At 41.6% G+C, this 17,416-nt stretch overlaps 1 protein-coding gene across 3 annotated transcripts; it reads right to left on the bottom strand.

Annotated features, from left to right (window-relative positions):
- Positions 1-11,909: 11,909 nt before the first annotated feature.
- LOC148036476 (WD repeat-containing protein RUP2-like) lies at positions 11,910-14,810 on the bottom strand. Of its 3 annotated transcripts, none has more exons than XM_087678469.1 (2): positions 14,255-14,810; positions 11,910-13,811 (listed from the first exon to the last, which is right to left on the bottom strand). In XM_087678469.1, exons 1-2 carry the CDS (start codon positions 14,261-14,263, stop codon positions 12,141-12,143), a joined length of 1,680 nt encoding a protein of 559 aa, XP_087534595.1. In that variant the 5' UTR covers positions 14,264-14,810; the 3' UTR covers positions 11,910-12,140. The 3 variants fall into 3 exon arrangements, with proteins under 3 accessions (XP_087534595.1, XP_087534596.1, XP_087534597.1); XM_087678470.1 differs by having other exon boundaries at positions 11,910-13,832; XM_087678471.1 differs by having other exon boundaries at positions 11,910-13,839.
- Between the last annotated feature and the right edge of the window lie 2,606 nt (positions 14,811-17,416).

Genomic DNA, 17,416 nt, shown 5'->3' on the forward strand with positions numbered 1-17,416 from the left:
GGGAGAACAGATAAGGGAAAAGAAAAGGTTTTTGAAGATGTAATAGGTCCACTCACTACAGGTTATGATTCATCTAGCAGTGACAGCTTAGACAGTGAATTGGGGATTCCGTCTATTATGATGCTAGGTGCTAGGCAGAGCCATTATGTGCTGCCTCATGAAAGGCAAGCTCACAGTGAGCCACAGCTCAGGAGATCAGAGAGGGTCAGACGACCTGTTGACATGTATACTTACACTAGATATTCAGCCCGTCATTATGCTTATATGACGAAAGTAACAAGTTTTAGAGAACCAAGTAAGTTTGATGAGGTAGTTGCAGATGAGAATTGGCGTGCTGCTATGGATTAGGAATATTCAGCTTTGGCTGAAAATGGTACATGGGATTTGGTAGAGTTGCCTGAGGGCAAAACACCTATTGGATGCAAGTGGGTGTATAAGGTAAAATGTAAATCAGATGGATCATTGGAAAGATATAAGGCCAGGCTGGTTACAAAAGGGTATGCGCAGCAGTATGGTCTTGATTATGAGGAGACTTTCAGCCTTGTAGCAAAGATGGCTACAGTTAGAACTGTGATTGCTTTGGCAGCAGCTAGAGGTTGGAACCTATGGCAGATGGATGTAAAGAATGCATTTCTCAATGGAGAATTACAGGAAGAGGTTTACATGGAACAGCCTGAAGGCTATGTACATCCAGAATTTCCAGCACATGTATGTTGGCTGAAAAAGGCATTATATGGGCTAAAACAGGCACCCAGAGCATGGAATGCTCGCATCAGCAGTTATTTACAACAACATGGTTTTCGATTGGGAGGTGCTGATCATAGTCTGTTTGTGAAGAAGACAGATAATGGCTATGTTTTCCTAGTTGTCTATTTTGATGACTTAATCATTACAGGAGATGATGAAAATGGGATTGCAGAAATAAAGACATGTTTACAGGCTGAGTTTAAGGTCAAGAATCTTGGAGAGCTGAAATATTTTTTGGGGATTGAGGTTGTCTCTACACCTCAAGGCATATGGCTGCTACAGAAGCAGTATGCTCATGACATGTTACAGAAATATGGTATGGCTAATTGCAAGCCTATGGATACACCTTTGGAGCAGAATGTCAAGCTGCAGATTGATGTTGGGATAGAGATTGAGAATGTTACTATGTACAGACAGATGGTAGGCAGCTTGATCTATCTCACGATCACTAGACCTGACTTGAGTTATGCTGTGGGGCTGATCATTCAGTTCATGCAGAAGCCTCGCAAACCACACTTGGATGCAATTAGAAGAATTCTGAGATATGTAAAGAGTACCACAGATCATGGGCTGTTTTATGCATATGGAAAACCCCTTGACTTGATGGGGTACACTAATGCTGACTGGGTTGGTTGCATGTATGACAGGAGGTCAACCAGCGGCTATGCATTTGGATTGGGTAGTAGCATGATCAATTGGCAGAGTAAGAAGCAGCCTATAGTTGCATTATCTAGTACGGAAGCAGAGTATCGTGGTGCAGCCTTAGCAGCCTGTGAAGCTAAGTGGTTACAAAAGTTGCTGAATGACTTGGGAGTACACTTGGACAGCAAAGTCAAGCTGTATTGTGACAATTTGAGTAGTATTATGTTAGCAAGCAATCCTGTTTATCATGCAAGATCAAAACACATTGAGGTTCACTACCATTTCATCAAGGAAATGGTTTTAGCAGATCAGATTGACTTGGAGCATGTGAAGACTGAAGACCAGGTAGCAGACATCTTTACCAAATCACTTGGTAAAGATAAGTTCATTCACTTTAGACAGCTACTTGGAGTGATGCAGATGATTTGAGTTTTGTTTTTGAGCTTGAGGGGGAGTGTTAGAAATCAAGCTCACCGTTAGTGTGTCTTTATCTATGATCGACATCTATGACAGCTAGTGTGTACAGCTGTCTACATGTGACTACATTAAATAAGTCGGGTTAGTAGTCAATTAGTGACCTGACTAGAGTTAGTCTGTCTAGTCTACATTTACACTAGGTCACTTTATCTTGTAGTGTGTGTGTGCTTTTCAGTTTAGTGTGTGGAAATGAAGAAATGAGCTTGAGAGCCTGAAGGCTCATGGATATGGTGTTTTCCCTGTCTCTCTCTCCTCTTTGAACACCAAAGATAAGAGTACTAAGTTGGATCCTAAGAGTGTCAAATGCATTTTCCTTGGCTATGGGGATGCAGGCGAGATGGGTTATCGCCTCTGGGATTTGCAAGCGCAGAAAGTCATCCGCAGCCATAATGTAGTCTTCCATGAAGACAAGATGCATAGGCAGCGTGAGAAGGTGGTAGAGATACGCATGGTTATATTCTAGGAGTAGCCACGTGCTCCTACACAACCAGTTGGATAGCCTGTAGCAGTAGTTGGTACACATGGCCAGGGTGTTGGACCGGCTGCAGAGCCTGTCGTGAGACGGTCTACTAGAGATAGACATCCACCTAATAGATTTGAGCCCTCGATGCATTATGTCTTGGTCACAGATGCAGGAGAGTCTCTCACCTATGATGAGGCTATGCGCAGGGGTCACAGTCACTCTTGGGAGAGGGCTAAGAAGTCTAAGATAGACACTCTGCACAAGAATATGACTTGGGATTTGGTTGCACTGTCTCAGAACAAGAAGGCTTTGCCATGAAAATGGGTGTACAAGCTGAAAAGTACCCCTAGAAACTCCAAGATGGCTTATAAGGCAAGACTTGTCACTAAAGGTTTTAAACAGGAGCATGGAGGTTGACTTTGATGAAGTCTTTTCTCATGTGGTCAAGATGACTACCCTATGCTTGGTTTTGGCCTTAATCGCACAGCTTGACTTGGACTTGTACCAGATAGATGTCAAGTTTGCATTCTTACATGGGGATTTGCATGATGAGATATACATGGAGCAGCCTAAGGGCTTTGCAGAACCTGGCAGGGAGCACCTAGTGTGCAAGTTGAAGAAAAGTCTTTATAGCTTAAAGCAAGCACCTAGGGAGTGGTATCATAAGTTTGATGCCTTTATGCAGTCACAGGGCTACATCAAAAGTGCTATGGATGCGTGTCTTTACACAAAGAAAGCCCATGATGGCTCATTGCTTATTTTGGTACTTTATGTAGATGATATGCTGATATCATGGAAAGCTCATGATGAGCTGGATCCTCTTAAATCTCAGCTGAAGAAGAGCTTTGAGATGAAGGATTTGGGACATGCCTCTCACATTCTTGGTATGCGCATTAAGCACGACAGGCATTAGGGACTACTCTACCTCTCACAGAGGGAGCACATTCATAAAGTCCTTGAGTGTTTCCGCATGTAGGACGTAAAGCCTATTGCTTGTCCATTACCTTCTTACGTGAAGGTTTCACAGGCTGATTGTCCGCAGACGGATGAGCAGAGGGCCGAGATGGTTAAGATCCCTTATACATCAGCCGTGGGCAGTTTGATGTATGCCATGATAGTCCCTCATCCAGATATTGCCTTTGCAGTTGGTGTTGTGGCACGCTATATGGCTACACCTAGCAAAAAGCATTGGGATGTCGTAAAGGGTATTATGAGATACCTAAAGGGCACAACAGATATGTATATTTTCTATGGCAGCCAGGATACAGGATTTGTGGGCTACACAGACTCCGATTATGCAAGACATGCAGATAGTAGGAAGTCCACTTCCGGCTATGTATTTACCTATGCTGGAGGTGTTGTTTCTTGGATATCCAGGGTTCAGAAGTGTACGTCTCTCTCTACCACTGAGATCAAGTATGTTGCGGCCACTGAGGCTTGCAAGGAGGCCATATACTATACCTATGCTATATTCGGATTCTATGAGTGCTATTTAGCTAGCCAAGAATTCGGTCTTCCATGTGAAGACGGAACACATTGAGGTGAGGTATCACTTCATACGTGGGGTCGTGGAGGAAAAGTCTGTTGACCTTGTCAAGATCTCCACTAAGGAAAATCCTGTAGATCTGCTCACGAAAAGCCTCACTACTAAGCGCTTTGCCTTCCTCAGGAGATTGATGAGCATTGGATGAGATTACATTTTTCCTCATCCTATTGTAGACGTGTACATTGTATTGTCTTTTCTTTTTCTTTTCACTCCCCACTGGGGCAGATTCACCTTTAAGTGGGAGGTTGTTGGGGTAAAGGTGCCTCTGCCTAGCCGCCCGTGTATTACTGCACTGACAGTACCCGCCACTGCACAATATAGGCGGCGGGTGCCCATCACGGTCACTTTATTATTTATTCTTTTAGTGACAGTTTGAATAAAGGAAGGCCCGGCCACACATTATGACTGTTGGAGTTCCCATTTGTGTCTCTCTCTCTTCTTGCTCTTGCTCTCTACCATAGCTCACTTCCAAGCAAGCTTTGATCCTTCTCACCTTTCACAATCATTTCAAGCAAGTGGCAATGGCTACCTCTCACATAGCCATGCACGCTCTCACATAAGAATGTAGTGAGCTTACCCTTAAATCGGATCGTTGTAGTCCTCTTCCTTGAATCCTTCAATGGCTCCATAATTCAAGGCGCTAACTCAAGCCAAGCTCCATCTCCATGCTCTGAGCTCGAACCTCCATAGCCATGCACACGAGAAAAGACAAGACAAGAGAAGAAGGAGAAGAGGAGAAGAAGAGCTTCTACTCCATGGTCCCTCATTCACACACTCACACTCTCCCTCTCTCACACTTCCTCTCTCACTCTCTCATGCACAAGTAGGAAACAAGAACAAGAACAAGAAGAGAGCTAGTTTGCACACACACCAATAATGAGTTTTTTCATTAAAATTTTCGCTTTTATACATGCCCTTCTCCACTTGGACACCCAACCCATTTCCATGACCGGCCATCCGGCCTTGGTTCTCTTTTCCACTCTTTTCCTATTCTTTCATATTCTCATGGCTCCTTTACATGCACCTTTTCATTTACAACTTTCACAAGAGGGAGCCTAGTGCTCTTTTACAAAGAACTAAAATGCTTGATGTGCTTGATGGATGCGAAGCAACAATGGCATCAACTTGTATTGCTTGGGTTGTGGAACCATCTTTGAGCATTCAAGACATTAAATGCAAGAAGGTAAGATAGGTGTGTTCACTACACCTTGAACCTAGTATTGTGTTCTTACTTTCTTGGGATAGAGAGGAGATGCATGGTTAGTTAAAGTAGAGTATTAAGAGACAAGGTGAGAGATTATCACCGAAGTGAGTTACAACTTTTGAAAGAATAGAAGTTTGACCGATGTCTTGACTGTTGTGCCTTTATCCCAACAATTGACAGGAATGAGGCTGGAACAAAGCAAAGGTAATGCAAAAAGGAGTTGGGAGGAGTTGAGTTACCAAAACAGTAAGAGCTAGGAGATGAATACATGTATAAAAAAGGCACAAACTACAGAAACTTTTGAAATATCTCTTAAATCAAGATAAAGGTCTTTAGTATTTTAATTTTGAGATGACTTAAAAGAACCCCACTTTTGAAAAAGTCGCATCAATATTCTAGAAGCAAGAAAAAGGAACCAAAAATGTTATTATTAAGGACAAGCCCTTTGACTAGAATTGCCTCATGAAGATAAGTTTAGATGCCCCTTTTCACCTTTTTGCTAAATGGAGAGAAAATGTTATAGTGGACCACACATAGCAATGTCCCATTGGCCTATTCACTAATCTTATCATTAGTAAAAACTAATTAAAACACCCATTTTCTCTCAAAATTTAAAAATGATTTTTTGATTTTGCAAAAATAAAAGTTCCATAATTATGGAGGCTTTACTCCTATTGGTCAAAGCACTCTCTTTCTACATCATAAAGGGCAGTTTCAAGACCTCAAAATTCCCTTAATGTAGTCACATTGAGGAGTTATCAATATGGTTTTTTGCTTTTTAAAGTAAGCAAGATCAAGATGGATTCATTTCAAAGGATTTAGTTAGTTTTATATGGTAGTTTTTTTAGGCTTTCTTCATGGGTAGCATGCTTTTCCTTGGAGCTTGTAGTCACTATAGTAAGGTTTGAGTGTATGCAACATATAAAGATATCGAAGGATTGTGTTTTTGAAGATCTTCATCATGGATGTGTTGAATCAAGAATGGGGTTTTTTGCATAAATCTTAGACCTTAGTGATATAGTGCTTTTCAGACTAAGAAATATGCTTTCTTTTCTTACTACTAACTTGGCATGTTTTTCTACCATTGAGTTGATGGATTGGTATGAGAGGATGCCATCATCATGATGACCAAATCACACATCGTAATGGTGTGTTATTATGAGGTGGAAGGCTACATAAAAAAGTGTCATGCTTTGAGGATATGATAGGTCAAGTGATTGGTATTATTAGCCACAACCAATCTATTGATAGCATGCATCATGGTGATGCTTTAGGAGAGCATGATGGCTAGATTTGGCCCATGCTTTTGGGGGTGATATGTTATTTTTGACATGCCAAGGGGGGATAGCACTTTATGGTCTATATAAGGAGCCATAGGAGACTGCATATTAGGGGAAGGGAGAGGACTTATGAGAGAGAGAGTCACCCAATATAGATGCTGATTTGATGGGCCAAGGAGGGCTATTTTTGGATAGCTGAGGAGTGGAGGAGATGAAAAGAATGATGTGAAGAAGAGAAGAGGCTATTGTTCTTGTTGCAAGGGGCACATGGATTTCTCAACACCAAGCCATTACGAAGCTAAGTTGGTGACAAAATGGAGATGAAGATGAAGGTGGTGATTGTGAAGAAGAGATGCTACTATTTGAGTGTCTAAATTCTTGCTTGAAGATTGAAGACCTACTTGCGAGTAGGAGGTAAGTTGTGTTTAAAGGTCAAATGGGAACTCATAGTGGGTCTCCCCTGAGTGTGTTCCTCGATGAGTTTATGTTTGTGAGGTGTGTACCAGGCTCATTCCAAGGCACACCTTTATGGAGTCCATCCGTAGGTTTTTCAAATGATGCCACTCGGCGCTCCCATGAAACATCACGGGGTTTGTCACTTAGACCCTACTGAGTCTACATCGCAACGGAAGTGTTCTCACCGAACCCACTAGGATCAACCTGAATTTTTGGGTTCCTAAAATTAGACGAGTCTCCTAACAGCCAGCTAGTGTAAGCAATTTCTAGTTTCCACTTCTACTACAGGATTACTCAATCTGAAGTGGACTTGCTATTGCACTTGGTTCAAAGAGAATGGGAGACAGAGGGGAGTGCGGTACGTCAACCCTCCTGTCCATAAGGCAAAATCTCATTCCAGCCCCCTAAAACAATGCACGTCGATTCTACCTAATGACTAGTTGGTCAATTTATCGTCTTCCTATTTCTATTGTTGATTTAGAAAAGCTTCCAGCTAACTAGGACCACCCTACCATTGGACGAACCCGTCGAGGGTTACGCCCATCCGCTTTCCTTTAATGATAGAATCATCTTTATTTTTCTAATTACCTACAGCATATTTATTGGAACATATACAACCAGCTTCCTTGATTAGTCCATTAAATCACATGTTCCTTCACGTAATTGATCTTACAGACACGCATACAATTCAAACAATCCTTGAATAAAGAAAACTTCTTTATTATATTGGAAGCTTATTACAATTTCCATCTTTTCGACCCTGTGGAAGATACACAAATTTCCATGAGGATATTGTGCCCACCAAGATTCCACCCATGTAACTAGTATTTAGGGTTCCAAGATCCCATCCTGGTTCACTAAGGGGCTCTTCAGATTCTAGGAACAATGCATGATTTACAGCCAAAGCCCCCCCTAGCACCCACATTTTCTACTGCTCGAGACTATCCCTATTGACAAGACCTTTCACTAACGGAGTTAGTCTAAGCCTCACGAAGTGATTACCATGACCCCCTTGGAATAGGGTCTCCCAACTAGCTTGGGGGTAGCCTGGCGTGATCCTTCCTTTTATCATGTTTGCTAATATTTTCGATCAGAGATCTAGATTCTAGCAGACACAAACAGTCCTTTCAAATGTATATCAAATGATACAATCACAATCACACCATCATGCAATTCACAGCTTACATAGCCAAGGTAGACCTCATCCCAAGGTAACCTTATATTCTAATTGAGTACATCTCTCACAACATGTTAAGCAAGGCATGAATTTTCCGTTTGGGCTATCTTACCCAATATAAGCGAAATTCCTTAAAGAAATATATTGTGACAATAACTTAACAAGATGACTTACAGATCCTTTAAATAAAGTTTCACTTTTTAAGCGTTAATTAACACTTAACCTTATCATGTTTGACCATAACTATATTGAATGCGCATAAAGACATGTGCAATAACCTCTAGCAATTATCTCCAACATGATTCTACGATTTAGAATCTCAATTAATCTAGCTACAATTCATAGTGATTAATTGTTTATGCGTGTACTAGTATGCTTTCTAGATGAAGCTATTAATTCATGTAAGTATAGAAGCTAATATTTTATATAATTACTTCATGTGGTGAAATAATAACCTAGTAATGAATAACCTGGTTTCGCACGACGACATTGGGGATTTCGTATTTGCTTGCGCTTGCATTCACCACACCTGAGGTTCCATTGGTAGTGGCAACTCTAGCATAAAGAATGAGGAATGAATTTAAGATGGGAGAGCGTGAGAGAACATGGCTTAGTCGAAGACCGCGATAGGGGTAATTGAGCTAGCTCTCTCCCTCGCAGCCTTTCGGGGTAACTCCTCTCTCTCTCTCTCTCTCTCTCTCTCTCTCTCTCTCTCTCTCTCTCATAGCCTCTTGGAGGGGTATCCTTCTACGTCCCTCTCTCTACCTCTCTCTCGCATCCTATCGAGGTCTCCTTGTGCTTCTCTAAACTGCTCCCCATGACTCATATTGAGCTCATATTTATAGCTAAACAATAGAAGATGTGTTGTGGCTGAGAAGAAGAGCTCTTTGTGGAGGGGATCTTGGAAAAATTAGCGATCTAAAACTTCTAAGATGCAGTCTGATGCTCAAATCACAAATCTAATAGTTCTGTTGGCTCTAAAAGGGGGGTAAAACCCCCAAGACACTTGCTTAGAAATCTTTCAAATCACTTCCTCTTATTCTCCATGTTTAAAGTGTTGTTTATTACCTGTAAACTACGATCGTGACGCACACGATTTCGCCAATCATTCTTTTTTTCATTAGATTTCGCAAACTAGTTGAAAAAACCACTTGTTTTTTTTACATGACATCCTGTTCTAGAAATTTTCATATCTTTTTAAGATATTTACAATAAATAATATCTAAAATACTCTAGTTTTGTCTAAAAATCTAATATTTTTGGACCATCCGTACTATACACATTGACACTAATGACTAATATGACTCATAAATCTCATTCACGTGGTAACTTCCATGATGGGTGGCTACAATTCTTGTTATTTCGAAAAAAATATCGGGTTACGATCCTTGGTTTTATTTATTGGTTTATTTAATTTTTTAAAAGTTAGTTGGTTATTAATGTTAGTTAATTTTTTAAATTTAGTTAGTCTTTAGCTAGTAACCTTACTAACTTATTAATTGACTAACTTTTGAACTAACCAACTAACTTTTATTGCGTGGAAGTATTACAATGTTATTCTGGTGGATTTTGCTCGTATGCCAAAGGATGTTGATGCTACTCATGTGTGAGCCTTGGGTGGACAACTATGTCTTGCGGATGATGATTTTGAATATGAAGTGCATCAAGCATGTCTACAAAAGAGAGTGCATTTGTCTTTATGGTTCCCAAAGTTATGTCAATCCTTTAAAGTATCCACATGATGTTTTATTCATCAAACTCGTAAAAGAATAACTTGTGTAAGTAGCCACGCCCTTATATACCATGTCTACTGAGTCTTGGTCAATCAAATTTGTGATGACCTCATTTTGTCTATGATCTACAAGAGGTGCTCTTGGTCTTTGTATTGATTTGATATGTATATGGCTACTACCATTGTTCTCTACCATTGCTAAATTTGAGGTGTCTACTTTGTTTGGATAGCTCAGTGGTACTTTTCTTGTGACATGAGTGTCACAAAGGCATGGCTTAATCAATGCCAACAAAAAGTGTTTTGTCACTTGAGCAATGATGTGTGTGGCATAAGCCATTGAATCGATATCCCTAGCCACAATGCATAACCAGCAGCCAACAACATTGTTAATAGCAACACCAATCTATGTTGCAGAAGCATCATGTTTTGCCCTTATGCCCCTCCTCGTAGAGAAAAAAGTCTAGATGGTAGAAATGTGGAGGTGGTAAATGGAGGAGAGTGTAGTGATTAGGCATGCAAGGAGGACTCTCTATGAATCGTATACCACGATGATAAGGGGGGTTGGAAAAGGGGAATAGCCTTGAAGGAAGATTGAAGAGGGGAGGTGGTGAATTGCAAGTTGGATGATCATCTTCTCAAGTTTCACCTTAGCATTTGGACTTTCTATTGTACAATCACCTTATGAGATACCTCCTAGGGAAGCATGAATTTAAGATTTGACGCTGAATACTTGTGCCCTGGATCATCCTCTTCATCTCCGTCTTCGGTTACACTATTCTCAAGGAAAAGATCAGAGATTGCTTTGTTGTTATGCAGACTCTTTATGAATACCAACTTTTCTTTGCATCTTATAATCAACATGTGGGTTCTCACAAAGCTTTGTAAATAGTTGATGTATACGCTGGATAGTGTGTTCTGTTACTCCGACGTAAAAATGCCGGGTAAGCTCTATTACTGTCACTGGCTTCAACCATTAATTATACTATGACGGTTTGATAAAACGCCATATGTACCGGCACTAAACACAGAGAGAGAGAGAGGGAGAAACAGAGAGAGAGATTGATATTGCATGCAGAACTTGTTAGACAAATCTACTGTCAAATTTCTCTACTGCCATTAATTCTGAATCAGCTGAACATATCAGAATACCCATTACTAGGATAGACTGACTAGCCAAAACAGTAGCGGTTAAATAGCAAAAGATCACCTCTAAAGCTCTTGTACATTTACCTTCCACAGATGCTATGTTCTCACATAGATCTAGATTAGACTGCAATGCAGTGATAATAAATGTTCTGTCCTGTTGCCAAGCTTGACAAGCCCTTGTCGTCTATAGGTCAGATCTGTTGGCGGTGGATGGTCTAGAGTGAATTAGAAAGCTCTTGCCTCATCTCTTAATGAGGTTGACCCGATGAAGGATGTCACAAACTATTACACTACTCAAACAATTAACAAACTACCGCATAGGCTATGACAACATCAAGTAGCTACTAGATTTAGCCTATGCTCCATAATCATAGAAGCAATCACACCAGAGACGCATATACCGTGCTTTCTTGCATTACATTCTCCATGTGTCCTACCTGAAGCCTCTGTTGCATAACTATCTATGCAGTCGCATTTAGGTCGTGCAATATGCAGTCTTACAGCACGTACCAGCATATATTTAGAATGCAGTTTCTTTGCAGTACTTAGTGTCACAGGTGCATCTCCTGGAATCCTACTGTCTCTTACAAGGGTAAAGATGGAGCGACATCCTTAAAATTCCCAGTCACAACAGAGAGAGACTCTTGGCTTCAGAGTGCACATGACTGTATTCATTCTGGAACACAACTTTCACATTCCTTCGTGCATGCACACACACACATACGCACAATGAGAAAAAGACTAATATGACCCAGTATATACTTAGTTTCCTTGTAGGCCTGGCAATGGCAATTCTTACACAGCATCTGTATGGTAACTTCGTCTATGCCCGTCACTTTGGTTTAATCTAAGTCAAGCATTGAAGTATTTTGAAATTGTTTTCCTATGATAAAAGTGGTTGAATTAGAGATTCTTTGAAACAATAACTTTTTAATCACGCGACACAATAGACTGCTTAACAATTTCACATCACGAATAATCAGCTCACAAAATTTGCACTCAATACAGACTACTCACAACCCAAAGATAATGTGTTGAGGCAAATAAATGTTGAAAAAATCTGTTGCAGGGTTTCTGTTTGATATAACAGTTTTAAAACTATTAAAATCATCAGATAGTATCCTGATGGGTAACAATGGCCTTGCAGCCCCAAGCAGACGAACATATCATATTTTTCCGCAGCTGTAATATTATCTAAGGTATCCATGTAAGCATGGGGAAGGCATTAGAGATCCACAAGGATCGTAGAGAGATGTAGTCAGTCATGCAGCTAGCAGCACACTTTGACAATCTGGACAGTGCCTTGAGAATTAGCCATGACAAGAGCCTGGTGATCTCTTTGATCCCTCCAACAGACTGCCCCAACAAAGGAGGTTCCCCTTTCTTGTAGGCCTAGCTCATCAGTTCCTTCATCTCCCTGGTTTTGTCTCGTCGTGCCAAATCCAACTCTCCTTTCAGTAGCAGAGGGAAACTTCATCTTCCAAATGGGGTTGCTATGTGATTTTTCATACATGAAAACCTCATTAGATTCAGACCCACAGCTAATTAGACCATCCTTGGATACCGACAAGCCCACAAAGTTTTTCACATTTCTGTGGGAATCAAAGGTCCTCAAGATCCTTCCTTCTCCTGTCTTCACTGTCCCTCCACCTCTGCCATGCATAGTAGACAATGTGTCTGTTCTCCAGCTGGTTGCCAGGCTAACATTTGACACATCCCACAGCTTCACTGTGCTGTCTATAGATGCAGTTACAAGTTCATTTTCATTCAAGTACCTGGCATAGCTAGCTGCCCTTGAATGACCTCGGAGACAAAGAAGAGAAGTGTCAAGCCTTCTCAAGTCATACAAGTAAATATTGGAATCTGCACATGCAACAGCAATTCTATGAGGTCCATTGGAGTTGAATTCAGCACAACAGATCGAATTTCTCCCTGGTGACCTAATCATGCCAACACTTCTGTCACAGTTTTGTGTCCATAACCTCACTGTTCCGTCACTGGAGGCTGAAGCACATAGCGTGGGAAACCAGGAACTGTAGTCAACACTCCAGAGCCTTTGTCCACTATGCTCATATCTCTCACACAGACACAGCCCTTGCTCTACATCCCATTCTGTCACAACACCATCATAATCTCCACAGCCTATGACGTTACTTCCCAGTGGCCGCCATTTCAAGCTGCTCAATTTAGCTGGGGTGCAGATGATCCTTGACGCTGCTTCATCATGGTTCTGTACCAGAATGCCATTGGCTTCAAGTCGTTTCCTCTTCCTGCTGTGTCTTTTCCTGATGGATCCATGAGGACCTGTGCTCCTCTCATCCTCAAAATCATCATCCTGATCATGTTCAGCTTCTTCTTCTTGCTCCTCAAGGTTAGTGACGGATGCATATGAGCATACCCTAATCTTCCGAGCTATGCCTCCAGTGGCAAAAAGCGACCCTGTTTCATCAAAATCAATGGCTGCAATAACATCTGAGGCAAGGGAACACGGCTTCGTTCTTAAGGAAGCCACAACCTCAAAGTTCCATGACTTTTTGGCTACATCTTTAATACCAGGAAGAGGGACATGCTGCCCTTTCAAGCTGGGATGGATCCCATTGTCTGGAGAGCAGTTGCTTTTCATCCGTAGGTAAGATGGTTGCCCTCCTGTCAGCTGAACCGATGGTATTACATTGCGGAGACAGTGCGCCTCTTGGGTGCTCTTTACAGAGGTTCCGTGATACGGAAGAATTCTCAAAGGCGTTGCATTGGGTTGATGTTGGGGGTCTAGTCTATTCTTTGGTTGTGAAAAAAGGCTTGGGGCACACATGACTGGATCAGTCTGCCCTGGATCTGAAAAGAATGATCCAGATCGTGTTGATGAGTCCTTCAACACATCCCTGGGCATGCACATCACAGTCTCTGCAGCCTGTGAGTACCGGTACTCTTCTCCTGCCTGCAACTGGCAAATTCACCCGATCCCCTAATAACTAATCAGCAATGAATATCAACCATAGAAGCACCAATGCAGGTAAATGCTCGTTAAAGGTTAGGAATCAACGGCATGAATGCGACTACAGGCAGCGTGGATCCAAACTCTTGAGGTTTGGGTATAGTGTAGATTCAACTTGTAAGGTATACATGCAAAGTGTTCAGGTGCAAATGTAAGACAACAGTTAGGTACTGTAGATGCAAAGTGTTCAGATGCAAGTGTAAGACAACAGTATGGACGTCAGCTCAGGTATGTATGCAACTTGTAAGGTATTGTAAGACGATGAATGTAAGCTGCCGGAGCTGTGTGCCAAGGCCGAACAGCATACTGGAAACCTGCATCTATGGGTGCAAACTGTGGAACAATCTGAATGCAAATTAGGTGAGGACGTGAGGATTGGTCTGCGGGCTTACCACAAGCATGGTCAGTGTGGGTCTCTGAGTGTGCCGCTTAAGTTGTTCGACAGCGGTAGAGAAGGGCTCCCATCATGGTGAAACGATCAGCTGCCATCCCATGGTACTCAGACGCAGCCACAAGTTCAAAGCTTCAGGAGTGCTGCTGATGTCAAATCCGGGAGCAGGCCGATATCAAGAGCACGGATGGAACAGGCGGCGATGATCGGTGGATGGAATGTGCAGGCGAGAGTGATGGACGAAGAGCGATTCAAAATGGTGAAGTCTGGAGACGGCCAATTCGGGCGTTGGGGGCAGGTAAAAGAGTTGGAGCTATGGCTGGGGGGGGGGGATGTGGATGTATCTGTGAGTCAAGGGCGCGCAGGCATGGCATGGGAGGAGAGGTGGAAAATAATAGGCGCGATAGGCAGGCGAGAGAGAGAGTGTGTGTGTGTGTGGGGTTGGGGTGGGGGGGGAAGGGGGACGAGAGAAAGATCTGCGGGGCTTGTGTGGCTATCAAGAAGGTCTCGTCACATTTCGCCCTCCTGCGGCTTTTTGTGGCGGCCTCTTCATCAACGACTCCCTTCCCCCGTCTCTCTCCTTCCCAGAGGAGGAAATTATAAACGATCCCAATATTCGCGCTTTAAAAAAAAACAAAAATGGGAATTTTCCTTTTTTTGAGACGTGCTGCGACGTGTCCCCACCGGATTGCGTCCACGTCAGGGGGTGCTTTCGCAGTCGGAACTCCTCGCATTCTCCTTTTGTTTGTTAGATGTTTTCGTTGTCGTACGACTGCTACCCATGGACGTGGCTCGCTCTCTCTCTCTCTCTCTCTCAGATTTTACCAGGGCTGAGAACATTCAGAAGCTTTCTTCAGCCTACATGTCTCCCACGGATGAGAGCCTAGCCTCGAGAGGTGCAGCTCCAAAGGGTCCAATCATGCACAAGAAGATTTTCTCATTATCATTGCGTTTTGGCATGTCCACGTCACTATATAGTGCTCCTTCTCTTACTATGCACCTTTAAGAGTTTACACTTTCCTTCTCTTACTATGGACTTGTACAGGAGTTTAGAGTGCATATGGGAAAATTACCAAATAATCCCCCTCAAGCATTACCAAAATCTACCAGCACCTCCATATCAATAAGATGGGTCATTATAGTGTCTCTTCCCCTAGTGGGGACTTGAAGAGTTGAGAGTACATAAAGGGGAAAGTAACCAAATTAATGCCCCTCGACTTTTACCAAAATCTACTATCACCTTCATCGACAGGATGGGTCATTGTTATGTTCCTTCTCTTGCTGTGGACTTCAAGACTTGAGAATATATAGGAGAAAATGACCAAAAGAATGCCCCTCAACTTTTACCAAAATATACCACCACCTCAATCGATACGATGGGTACATGACTAATGGGAGGTTAAGAGTTCAAAACCTTACGATTTAGCGGCTCTGCATCGCCTCATCCCTTAGGATGCAAAGATTGAGACGAAGCCCAATCCCAAAGAATTCAAAATTGTCACTTTTATAGAAGAAACTTTCACCAAAATCCTCCTACCCCGCACAATGGGATACAAATTTCTCAATATGATGATAATCGCATTCCCTCAATGCCTAATGATAGAGAAACAATATTTAGTGGTGTTAATGATAGAGAAACAATATTTAATGGTGTTGTATATTAATGAGATGATAAGCTCATCATTTATGAAGGCAAAACTCACAACTCTTGAGCACACTCATGGTGGTTTTTGCTCGAGGCACTCAAGGAGAGGGTAATACTATGACACCTATAAGCATCCTATTTGATTGTATGTAAAAAATAGCATTGAACAAGCATGAACATGTGAGCATGGAGGAAAAGATTTATTGGTTTATGTTGATGTATGGGCCTTCAAATGAAGACTTGCAACGACTTCCTAAGCTATTCAAAGTAGCACATTAAACTACTAGGAAGCACATCTAATACACTTCATTGAGGCACTAGAAAGGAAGCGTGGATGGAATGCTAGTGTGCTTTATTTTTCTACTCTTTACCAATTGAACACAAAACTATAAATGTTTATTGGGATTTCTTTGGAAGAATGATGTAGCGTCTTTATATGTAATAGTAATAGGGACTAAATAGTAGAAGTTTAGCGCGTATTCATGTCATTGGGCCCCTTACCCTGGATCCTCAATAAAGAAAGGAAAAGACTAGGTGAGTTCCACAACTATTCAAGGGTACTCTCATACTCTTTGAAATGTTTGGTGTATTTTGTGAATTCCCTTTAAATTAAGGACCTTTATTGCATGTATATTCAAATGTGGGGACAGACCACTCGGAGCTAACGTCATCTCAACTATAACAATGAAAGTTCCATAGTCTTTTGGGCTTTTACTCCATTTTGAGCCTTAAGAGCCTAAGGAAACATTAGCATTAAGAGTATTGTGCTTCATAGAGGTTCCCCCCTGCATGCGTTGTCAAAGAGTTTATTATTCATAATATAAATCATGATATTCTTATGAACACAGAAGAATTTTACTAGGATTTATATGAGGAATTTTCATACATAACTCAGTCATTGTTACCCAACAACCAACTAAGATATCACTTAGTTACATAAGTTCATTTGAATTTGTCATACAATTTTCAGTTGTACCACAAATATTGATTAAAAAAATAAGTCTATGGGAACCTACAACTTAGTCAGTTGGAAGTAATTGATAGACTGCAGGATAAATCACATTGATTCAAGTGAAAAATATGGTTAGAACTCAAGAAAAATGCCAAAAGTCCACTAGGTTCATGGAGGACCTGAAGTAATGAACTAAAGTAACATGTAAGTGACCTAAGTACGTCAAAAAGTGAAGTGAAGCTGAGCAGGATGCAGCCCGCATTTTTCAGCGCAAAATGCAGGCCTGCACACCTACAACATCTGGAGAAGACTAGGAGCTATGGTGCATGCATGCAAACTGAAGACAAATTGGAGCTGAAGATGAAGATACAAACAAGAAAGGTGAGAGCTCCTCTTACCCGTTCATTTGGTCTGACGAAAATACATGGAATGACAGTCTATAAAAGGGAGAAATCTGAGAGAAAAGTATTCAGCTTGCTCTTATGTACGTCTTCTCTCATTTTATTTACCTTATTCATGGTCCAATGAAGCCCAACTTGTGCCCAAGTACTTGAGTGACTTTGGGG

This window comes from Lygodium microphyllum, chromosome 5 (genome assembly GCF_053477565.2).
Source record: "Lygodium microphyllum isolate KBCC chromosome 5, Lygodium_microphyllum_v1.1.10, whole genome shotgun sequence".
Lineage (NCBI taxonomy): Eukaryota > Viridiplantae > Streptophyta > Polypodiopsida > Schizaeales > Lygodiaceae > Lygodium > Lygodium microphyllum.